This window comes from Melitaea cinxia, chromosome 30 (genome assembly GCF_905220565.1).
Source record: "Melitaea cinxia chromosome 30, ilMelCinx1.1, whole genome shotgun sequence".
Taxonomy (NCBI): domain Eukaryota; kingdom Metazoa; phylum Arthropoda; class Insecta; order Lepidoptera; family Nymphalidae; genus Melitaea; species Melitaea cinxia.
The window spans coordinates 8,067,084-8,078,829 of record NC_059423.1 but is presented as its reverse complement, the minus strand read 5'-3'; the positions used below and the strand labels follow the sequence as shown (position 1 = coordinate 8,078,829).

The 11,746-nt window shown below is 37.7% G+C and overlaps 1 protein-coding gene across 1 annotated transcript; it reads left to right on the top strand.

Moving 5' to 3' along the window:
• Positions 1–940: 940 nt before the first annotated feature.
• On the top strand, positions 941–9,648 carry LOC123668153 (leucine-rich repeat neuronal protein 1-like). Its single transcript, XM_045601945.1, has 9 exons — positions 941–1,004; positions 2,584–2,757; positions 3,807–4,024; positions 4,630–4,827; positions 5,288–5,487; positions 6,026–6,233; positions 6,633–6,814; positions 8,211–8,344; positions 9,441–9,648. The coding sequence occupies exons 1-9, from the start codon at positions 941–943 to the stop codon at positions 9,581–9,583; spliced, it is 1,521 nt and encodes a 506-aa protein (XP_045457901.1). The 3' UTR covers positions 9,584–9,648.
• Positions 9,649–11,746: the final 2,098 nt, after the last annotated feature.

The following is an 11,746-nucleotide window of genomic DNA, read 5'->3' as shown; positions in this document are numbered from 1 at the left end:
AAAGTGAAGTGATTTATTCTGTAAGTTACGTTTCATTAGATATACCTATTTGTTATTTTTTTTTAAACGACTTCTAAAAAGGAGGAGGTTGGTCAATTGTATTTTTTTAATCAAAAGGTGGTGCTTGTCATGTGGTGAACTCGCCTGCCCAGCGTAGTGACTATGGGCAAAACACACGAGTTTACAGCATTTTTGGTGCGAACTTGTTGAGGCCTATATCTATGGCTGGTGTGTGTGTGTGTGTGTCATGTGGTCTGATTTAAATTTAATCGAGATTTGACAAGTACTTTTTAGTTATATCTAATAATGCGTAGTTCCTGACAATTTTCTCGTCTACCTACGTTGTATTACTGTCGATGTAATTGATGTCGGTTTTCTTTCGTTTGATAGCAAACACAATAGTATGTATTTATAAATATGGTTTATTTTAAAGTATATATATTGCTATATATAGCAAAGTCGTAACAGATACATCGTACATTGGGATATTTAGGAAAAACGATTTAGCGTAATAAAATTAATAAAGTACATGTTAATATCGACTGATTACTCAAAAAGTTCATGTTAGATCTCAACCAAATATTGACAGAACCCCACGTGGAACACCAGCTTTCCAATAAAAAAAGAATCATCGAAACCGGTACACCCAGTAAAAAGTTATGAAGCAACACACATTAAGAGCGATGAATTGTGAACATTCACCTTTTTTGAAGTGAATGTGTGAATGAAGATAGCATAACGTTTTACAAATATTTTAATTTAGTATAAATATTTAGCACAGATTAATTTAGCTTTATATTTTTTAAATTAATCAACGTAAAATATTATAAATCGTCGTTTTCGTACACAAATTTTAGTTACAGATAACACAGATAAGATACGATATCTACTCGTAACCCAGATTTCATATAAAAAGATTACTATTTTTTTTTCAGGAAAAATGGATAGACTCATATCCGTCTTCGTAATCACCGTTGTTTTATCTGTGGTGCACTGTCAGAATGGTATGTGACGTCATTTGTTATATTTAGTCATAGGGGAGAGGATATAATTATGAAAGGGACACTTTCGTTTATTTATTTAATTATTTATTTATTACTTCTTGCATAAATATAATCAAACACTTTTACGTAGTAAAAAAAAAATAAGAAAAAAAACAACAGAACAGAAATAAAATTAAACAAAAAGTAGTTACAATGACAGCATGCAAAGGCGGTCTTATTGCTTTAAGCAATCTCTTCCAGACAACCCCATTTCGTTTTACATACCCTGGAAAATAAGTACTACACTTTTATTATAAAGGACCTTATAATAAAATTTTATTTATATATTTCCTTTGTTATTGCTTACAAAAAACAATAATATCATTTAATTTTTTTATTTTGTATTTTAAGCGTATAAAAAATGTGCATTTTGTTCCTTTCATAAATATGCGGTATTGAAAGGTACTTTTTTAGCGATTTTTTGTCTCAACTTATTCTTGTGTGCATCGAAAAGAATTTTTAGGTAACATTTAAAATTGGTTTCTAAAATAAATTTTTTAGTCTAAATTATATAATATATCCCATTCATAACCGTTTCTTCCGTTGTCCCTTTCATAAATATTGTACCTAAATACAAAATCCGGCTATAAGCTTAATCTTGCCAACCTTTATTTCATTATGAGTATGATCGCAATAATGGGCAATTAAAAATACAGCACCTTACAAAATTATAAAGAACACTTTACATTGGTAAAAAAAACTTACTCCAAAGTACAAAAATCGTCTTTGTATTTATAAAAGCGTGAAGTTAGGAGTAAAAGGATGTGCATCAGTGCATCATATACAACAAATGTGGTGTTGATTATTTTTTTGTTTTTTTTTATACCCCTAGGTCGACAAACAAGCGTACGGCTCACCTGATGGTAAGCGATTACCGTAGCTTATAGACGCCTGCAACAGCAGAAGCATCGCAAACGCGTTGCCGACCTAATCCCCAATCTCCCCCAGGAGCTCTGGTCACCTTACTCACCAACAGGAACACAATACTGCTTGAAAACAGTATTATTTTGCTGTGATCTTCTGTAAGGTCGAGGTACCACCCCAGTCGGCCTGCTCCATATTTTGAGCAGGAAATTCCTGCTGTGCCCTACCTCAGTTATTGTTGATTTGAAATTGTTTTTATTTTGCGGTATAACTCGAATTGTTCCTTTCAATACGTGTCCCTTTAATGTGACTCCTCCCCTAACAATGCTTGAAGCTATTTCCAAAACCAGTCAGCGGCTTTTCAACAATATTTCAAAACAGCAACTGCGAAGTTTCTCTCCGATTCTTCTCCGCAGAATCTACGTTCTGAATCGATGCTCGCTTCACATTAACAAAAAATTACTTACTATTATATAATAAATATAATTTTTATTTGTAAAAATGACGATTCAAAATTGTGCTTCTAAAGCCTATTTTATTTTTGAATAACTTAATATTTGATTTCGATTTTTTCAATTATATCTACGATGACTGAAGTTACGCTCTATGAAATTTTTAACGTGTTCGCTAGCGCCATCTACTATTCAGTGGCATAATTATTTGAATTTTATTTCAGATACAACGCCAACTACTACAGCGCCATCAAATACAACGATAACTACTACACCGCCACCTAAAGTAGTTCCCTGGAATGAGACAGACATCTGCAGGAAGTGTAAATGCAAAAATGCAAAAGTTAATTGTTTTGACAAAAGTCTTGACAAGTTCTTTGCTAAGGAGGAATGGGCGAGTAAGTATTTTTATTACGGCACAGCAATAAATATCTTGGTAGGATTCCGGAGAAGTCTGACTAACGTCGACCATAAGATATCACATACAAATAATACTGCTTGCAATTCAAGTGTTGTGTTTCTGTGACGAGTAAGATAGCCAGAGCTTAGAATGAACTCTGTTGACATCGAAGGTAGGGTCCTAATTTTGATGGTAACCATTGACTATGATAAATCGATGACCATAAGGCTGACCACACGCTTAGCATACGCATCCCTAGAGATGTAAAATAAACCTTTTAACTAAGCGGTTATCTGTAGTGCTATTCTGTAAGAACATTTTCGTGTCTCGACAGCGGAATCCGCGGTGAAATATCAAATTGGTATTCATTAAAACTCGACAGTCCCGTAGCGCCAAACTTGTGAGTGCGGCGACGAGTCGAACCCTGTTGCGTGAGAACGTTGACATTAATAATATGAATTCGGTATTCTGTAAGGGGATTTACCGCTTCACTCATCACAATCCGACACTTGATTCAACACTTGACTTCATGCACACATTCTAAAATAGAGCGATAAGAAAAGAATATCGATAAAACAAACACAGCTCTAGATTGCCGCTCTTCGGCTCGACACTCACTTCACTTCACTTGTGCGTACGGAATGTTTACAGAATTCCAAACCAAGGTCAAGTGGGTTCGCTTTCGAAGTGAGCGCTGTCACTCAGGTGAAGCTCGATATCGAAATGGATATTTACAGAATAGCCCTGCTGCTCTGGGTCGTATCGTATTGTTTTGCAGGCTAATTTATGACAGCATATATGTATAAACTGTAATTATTCCAACCAATCCTTTTCTATATGGAGGAAGAGGCCTTTGCCTAGCAGTGGGATAATGCAGAGAGAAAAATAATATTGTTTTGGTTATTGTAGTAATGACAGAGTGAGGAGAGGGAACAGGGGTGATTTTATTTTATTATAGAAAAATTTGGGTGTGTGTGCGTGTGTGTGTGTGTGTGTATACGGTCGTGTAGTAGTAAGGGTGAGTAAAACTTTTAATATCTATTTCAGATTTAAAAGAATTCAAACCAACAATTCTGGACCTTAGTGAAAACCAATTCACTAAGGTGACACCACTCGCCGAGCTACCGGTCAAAGTGCTGAACCTATCACGATGCGCCATCGAGACAATTGAGAATTCAAGTTTCAAGGACCTCCAGAAAATGGAAGTTTTAGATCTGAGTCACAATAAATTAACGAGGGACAAACTCAGTCCGCACGCTTTTGAGGTAATTTACTTTGAGTTTGCACGAACCATTAATGATTGTTAAATACCATTTCTGTGTGGTGGTATTAAAGCTTCAGTAACACCAACAGTGGCGGTTCTTATTTCATTATTACATCATTACAGCCTATACAGTTCACTGCTGGACATAGGCCTCTACAGGTTTACGCCAAAAATAACGTGAACTCATGTGCTTTGCCCATAGTCACCACGCTAGGTTGGTGACCGCAGGGCTGGCTTTGTCGCACCGAAGACGCTGCTGCCCGTCTTCGGCCTGTGTATTTCAAAGCCAGCAGTTGGATGGTTTTCCCCCCACCGGTCCGCTTTTAAGTTCCAAGGTGGTAGCGGAACTGTGTTATCCCTTAGTCGCTTCTTACGACACCCATTTCTTCTTGGCGGTTCTTATTTGCGGGATATAAAATAAAACAAAAAAAAAAATGAAAAGCATATATAATATATGGTAAAAATTGGTCATAGAATAAAGTCAGATATAATATTTATTTAGTTTTAGAAAGTATCATCCATCAAAAAATTTACCCACTTTCAAAATTTAAATACATCTAGCTAAGAAAACCACGTTACAATGTCTATTGAATTATCGTCTTCCAGGGTCACTACGCGCCAGAAGAGTACAGACCCCTCGCAGCTATGAGGACCCTGAACCTGGCCTACAACAACCTTCATTCTCTCGACCAGAACGTCTTCGAACATCTACCGGAGCTCACTGAACTAAACCTCAGCGGCAATCCCCTGACGACAATAGATTATGTAACGCTTATTGCAGTTTCAAGTCTGCCAATGTTGAAGGTGAGTTTCCCTAAGAATGTTTATCGTTCCAGCATCTCTGCTTGTATCACCAATAACTTAAATAACTTCTAGGGATGTATCTTCATCCAGCCTGTAATATCTCACGGCTGAGCATAGGCCTCTTGCTCATGCATAAGGGTCGCAGCTTAGACCACCACGCTGCTGCATTGCGGGATGATGGATATATTTCCTACTTTGAGTAACGATCGCTAAGAGATGTATATGATACCAAACGGACCGACGGCTTAACGTGCTCTCCGAGGCACGGAGACATACAAGGAGAGATACAACTAATCTTATAAGTTACTGATTTATAGTAAAAAACCGATTTTTTACAATAATTTTTAGATTAGAAAGTTACATTATCTTGAAATTACATAGGCTATAATATCATAAAATGTCATAGGCAATAAAACATTACATAACACCATTTTGCTTTATAAATTTATCTTCATTTAAGGTTCTCAAAATGAGGTCCTGCGGTCTCACCGAGATACCAGAGAAGTTCCTCCACACCCCCCGGTTTCTGGAGCATCTGGACATCAGCGACAACAAGTTGACCTCCGTTCCCCAAGAACTTGAGGAGACCAAGAATCTGCTGTACTTGAACTTGAACCAGAACCCCATCGTCAAACTCGACATGGCCTCTGAGGACTACCCGTAAGTTTTTAAACTTACCATCTTAAAGAGATTTATATTTTTATTTTTCATACTTCGTCACCAAAAGTCCCACTTTTGGGAAAAATTTCTCTGAATTAGCTGATCCAAAATAGGTACACTTGTCCTATTATGTAGACTTTTAAATTTACAAACTTGAGAAAAAGTTTTTCTAAAATTTTCCAATTTTCCTTCCATAAAAGTATCAGGAAACCACGAAGTTGTTCTCAAGCCACTTAACCGAGGTCATAAGGATTTATGTATATAAATGTAGATGTACATAATTAAATTGTGTTAATTTTAACCGACGTCAAACACGGCGGAGTTTCTAAATTAGATTGATTTTTTTTTGCATATGTTACCCCATAACTTTTTACTGAGTGTACCGATTTTGACGATTTTTGTATTCAAAAGCTTGTAATTGTTGACCAGTAGTTTTTAAGTTAACCTTAATAATCTAGGTATTTGATGTCAGTCTTCTAGTTTTAGAACAAACACAATTATGAATTGTGTACAATACTCAATAAATTAACTTTTACAGTGGCTTTCCTCGTCTTCGCAAGCTTCAAGAACTTCACATGTGCAACATGAAAGCTCTGACCAGTATCGGAGAAAGCGCCCTTGCAGGCTTGGAGAACTTGAAGAAGCTCCACTTAAGCTTTAACCGAAAGCTCAGATACATCGACCCAAAAGCTCTAGCTAGACCTGATGATGTCGGCGAGACTTACGACTGGCCATTAATTAAGGAGGTAAGGAAACGTTTTGGCGTTTTTGTCTTTGGCACTGTTTCTACATAAATGTGTTTATTTCTGCTAAAATATACTTACAAGATAGATTTTATACACCTGGTTTATGTTTTGACACTAAATTAAAAGATGTTGGGTTTGTTTGTGGCAAAAATGATTAATAAATTAAAATTATGTAAGTTTTGTATTTGTTAAAATCAGCGTCAAGAGACGATTAAGTTTCTATACCGACCAACCTGTGCTATCTTGGCACTAATGAAAGCCATTAATGCTATGTTCATTCATTAAGTTACTAGGTTCTATAAATTGTTTAATGTTGATTCAAAATTGCTTTCGAAGTTTAATAACTATCTACTACTCTATTTTATTTTGCAAAACCCCAATCATTGTTGTCTCTGCCAGCTCTACCTCCAGTCCAACAACTTATCCGAAGTGGACTCCCGCCTTGTGTCCCGCTGGGACCTTCTGGACAAGGTGGACGTCTCCAACAACCCGTTCCTCTGCGACTGCTCCACTCAATGGATGGTTGATGTCCTGGTGCCCTTGGTGGAATCTAAGGCGGTTAACGGTTCTGAGCTGATGGTGTAAGTATTAACTTTCTTTGTATACACATTCCTTCATTGAGGGCATAGCAAGGAATGTTTTTGCTTAAAATTTGAAACTCAATTGGCCAAGTACCCGAATCTTACTTTATTCTTATCGACGCATTAGAGCAATGGTAGCTCTGGCTGTTGCGCTGGCGGTCGCAGGTTCAATTCCCGCTCACGACAGACATTTTTATCGATCGTGTAGATGTTAGTCGTGGTCTGGGCGTTGTGTTTGTGTATTTTATGTGTTTCCAGACCCCCGACACAGGAGAAAATCCTACTGGGGGATTCGTTGAGTGTGAAGCGTTTATTAATTAATAATTCTAACAGATCACAGCAAAATAACACTGCTTTCAACCAGTGTTGTGTTCCTGTGGTGAGTAAGGTGACCATGACTGCTGGAAGGATTGGGGGTAGGGTCGGCAACGCGTTTGCGATGCTGCTAGTGTTGTAGGCTTCTGCTGATGTAAATTGATGTCAATTTTTTTTCGTTTGTGAGCAATCAATTATCGGTTATTTAGATTTTATATTAAATAAATATGTATTAATTTATAAATAAATATAATAAAAAGGAGAGGCTTGTTTCATATATTATATAATTTAAGTTATCCATGACCGTCTGCAACATCGCTGAAATTTCGGCAGTTTCATATGACAAACGCAGTTTTTTATTATAAATGATAAAGTTATGTGAACTTAGTGATGCTGCAAGGTTTATTTTTTTAAAAGAACAACTGCGGAGTTCCTTGCCGATTCTTCTCTGCAAAATCTATATTCCAAATCGGTGGTAGCTTTACCTTTAACAATAATTAAGATTTTATTTTGTAAGATGGCGATTCGAAAGCGCTTTTGAAGCCTATGTGAATAAAGCTATTTTGATATAGTATATATTGTACCGGTCACCAACCCGCCTGCCCAGCGTGGTGACTATGGACAACACACATGAGTTCACGCATTTTTGGCGCGAACTTGTGGAGGCCTATGTCCAGCAGTGGACTGCAATAGGTTGGAATAAATGAATGAAAAAAAAAAAAATATATTGTACACAGTGTGCTGTGTGGCTACGGTACTAAAGAATATAGCCATCCCCTCACTTCCCGTGGGTGTCGTAAGAGGCGACTAAAGGATAACACAGGTGGTAACCTTGGAACTTAAAAAGCTGACCGGTGGCGGGATAACCATCTAACTGCTGGCTTTGAAATACACAGGCCGAAGACGGGCAGCAGCGTCTTTGGTGCAACAAAGCCAGGCCTGCGGTCACCAACCCGCCTGCCCAGCGTGGTGACTATGGGCAACACACATTAGTTCACGTTTTTGGCGTAAACTTGTGGAGGCCTATGTCCAGCAGTGGACTGTATAGGCTGTAATGATGATAGTATATATTTATTTCCAGGTGCAAGGAGCCGATTGAGATGAAGGACCTAACCATGAAGCACCTGCACAACATCCACCGCACCATGCGCTGCGTGGACAAGTACGGGAACCGGCCGGAGAGAGATGGGGCCATGCTGTTGGGAACACTTATTGGTACGTTACTCACCGTAACGTAATTTCTATTGTTTTTTGGACTGTGTCAGCTTGTAGCCTGTGTCCTTTTCCTACATGGAAAAAGAGGCCTTTGTCCAGCAGTGAGATGTTTTAGGCTAAATCGTGATCAGGTTTTAACGTCCAATACCTGGCCAAAGGTTTTATGCCCTACATTCTTGTAAAGAAGGTTGACGGATAATTTCCCTAGCACGAGTAACGATCGCTTTGAGGTGTCTATGATATCACCATGGATCAAGGTTGGATTGGTGTAAGAACATATACAGATTCCACACTACAGCGCTTATACAAATATTTGTATGTGGTGTGAGTTACGCTTCCGTGTCACGGAGAGCCGTTACTCGTAGAAGGGAACAAAGCCGCCTATAGTGGAGCAGCGTGGTGGTTTAAGCTTCGACCCTTTTTCAACATGTAGAAAGAGGCCTATGCCCAGCAGTGGGATGTTACAGGGTGAATTGACTTCGATTTTATTGTTGATGTCCTTATTTTATTACTTATCGAAGAAGAATAAATAGAAAAAAAACCGTATAAAATGGCCTAGACGAGTAGCGTTAAATTTTTAAGTCCCGTTTTTGAAAATCTAAACATATAAATATTATTGTTGTGTCTGTCTGTAATATCAAAGTGTTTGTTTTTAAAGTGCATATAGATAGATAGATACTAAAACACAAACAAATGATTTTCATTTTTTTTTCTGTCTATCTATCTTTCCGTTTGTCCGGACTAAGCTTTGGAACGGCTGAACCGATTTTTATGGGACTTTTACTAGAAGATAGAGGAGATTGTGGAGCAATATATAGTCTACTTTTTATTCCGGAATTCCCATGAATTCTAGTTTTTTATTAAATACGACCATTTTTACAAGCAAATCTATAGGTACATCTACACTGATATTGTAAAGTTGAACCGTTTGTTTGTTTCTTTAAGCGCGCTAATCTCAGGAACTACTGGTTAGAATTAAAAAAATATTTTTTTGTTGGATAGCCCTTTCACTGAGCAAGACTTATAGGCCATTTTCCCTCAAATCAACGTGCATGAAACCGTGGAGCTTATACTATACATTATTTGTTTGTTACAGGTGTGTTATTGGCCGTACCAATTATGTTCACCTTACTCCTCTTGTGGAGACGGGGTCTATGCGCGTGGATGGGGCTCCGGGGCCCTCAGGACGTCTCGAGGGCCTTCTACAAGAGAGCCCCCGCTGAGGACAACTATATATAAATTGATTATATTTGTATAATTGTAATGTTTAATTGTACCTATCTAATATATTTCGTTTTTTTTTATTTGGCTTTTTATTTTTTGTGATTTCTGAAACAATTCGATGCTTATCGTCTAGTCCCATCGAAATTTGGGCGATATTTGACGAGCAGATTTTGATAATCTCTTTCAATGCGTTGAATAGAAAAAATAAATAAAGAAAAAACATTAATTGGATCACACACAAGAAACAATAATAAGTACTTTAAATCGACTATAGAATGTAACGTTCACATAATACTTTTACAATCTTCAAACTATCGTATGCCTCAGGAATGTGCCAAATTAATTCGGTACGGCATAAGTCAGAAAAATGGTACTCGACACCGGTTTTCAAGTAAACCATAGGACGCAACTTGAAAACTTTTTACTGGGTGTATAGATTTTGATGATTCTCTTAGCGTTCGAAAACTGATGCTTGTTTAAATCAAACTATATTAGTTTGATTTAAATTTAATCGAAATCTGACGAGTAGCTTTCGAGGGCGTACAAAGCCCCTTCAACCAGCTTACCAACCGTGGGTCGGGCGTGCTAGGCCCCTTCACCCTCACTTTGTAGCGAGGCCCGGGCGTACAAGGCCCCTTCAACCAGCTATCAACCGTGGGTCGGGCGTGCTAGGCCCCTTCACCCTCACTCTGTAGCGTGGCCCGGGCGTACAAGGCCCCTTCAACCAGTTACCCCTGGCCCGGGCGTACAAGGCCCCTTCAACCAGCTTACTAACCGATAAGAATACAACAGAACGACCGAAAATAACTAAAATACCGATGTACCCACTAATAAAAGAAAATAAAACGATGATCGATGTACCCACTAATCACCACCAAATATTGCAACTAACTTGCACACTCGCTTAAAACAGATGTATCGTCAGGAGGTCGTAGGAGGGCCTATAGATTCAGCTATTTTCTGAAATAGCTTCCATACCGAAAGCGAAGAGAGACATTTTTTCGTTCAATGTAACTAACTAAATTAGTTAAATTTTGAAAGTGGGGGTGGATCTTATCCCGCTTCTGATGTAGTCTTTCGACTGTTGGAAGCTCCTTTTCTATATTTGCAAGGCACGGGCGTAGGTTATACTCGCACTCTTTACAATACTATGTAGGTAGTACTTAAAATGATTATAACAAAATTGTAATGCGATCTGATCCAATCTATCATGTGGCATAGGGAGTAACTCAGAGCAGTGCCTCGGACTTGCGACCCAGGTGTAGGTGTAAGGAGGCTTCCTTTGAGATGCGCATCAACGCTCACCTTCACTGCTCGAGGTATACGTCCCGCCTAGCCACATTAATCGTAATAGATAACAATTAATTCGTTTGCACAAATTAATTATTGAATGAGTCTAGGTTAAGCTACTAGCAGGATACAACAAGTGTATCGTGCCAAGCCAGAGCCAAGACTGCCTTAGCGGCGGTTGCACCGTTCGTTTCGTACACGTCAGAATAACTCGAGTAATATAATAAATGAGGGTAGATGACTTATCGAACAATGTGCTAGGTGGCGCGATCGTTGCATCTGTTGCTTATAAATTCCTTTCTAATTGCGTATGACGGCGCTAGTGTTGACAAATATATTTTGGTGATGGACATTAATTAATTTATTATATTAATCTTAAGAATTTGGAATTTAATTTCTTATTATCTTGATGTTTGCAATTTTCTTTTTTTTTTAAATAATTAACAATAGTCAGTCCAGGACTTTTTTAGGCAACCGATTTTTAATATATTATCTAATATACTAAATTAATTATAGTGTATGTTTCATTCTATCATCAGCTCGGTGAAGATCAACTTAGGTTCGGATCTTAGACCATCATTACAACTAGAAACGTAGTGGTACGCTGTATCGTACATTATTATTTACAACCTTTGTATCATAATCATCTTGAAATGAAATTAAAATATTTATTTCGCCATATAAGTCACACTGGACGAGCGTCAGAAAAAAAATGTCATTTACCAGAAAAGGTAGCAAAAATATCAAGCAATAAAATAAAAAATTATATCTTAACATTGGGTAGGTAGGTACATTACTAATTTAGGTAATGTATTGTTTCAAGCTAACGCGGTCACTTTTCCTATTTAAATTTATATTTGTTTGGGTGCTTACCACGTTTGTTGTTTG

Excerpts from the sequence above, each read along its gene's own strand:
- LOC123668153 (XM_045601945.1), top strand. The coding sequence starts at position 941 with ATGGATAGACTCATATCCGTCTTCGTAATCACCGTTGTTTTATCTGTG. Across the intron at positions 5,488-6,025 it reads ATGGCCTCTGAGGACTACCC|TGGCTTTCCTCGTCTTCGCA; the intron begins GTAAGTTTTTAA and ends TAACTTTTACAG. Across the intron at positions 6,815-8,210 it reads AACGGTTCTGAGCTGATGGT|GTGCAAGGAGCCGATTGAGA; the intron begins GTAAGTATTAAC and ends ATTTATTTCCAG.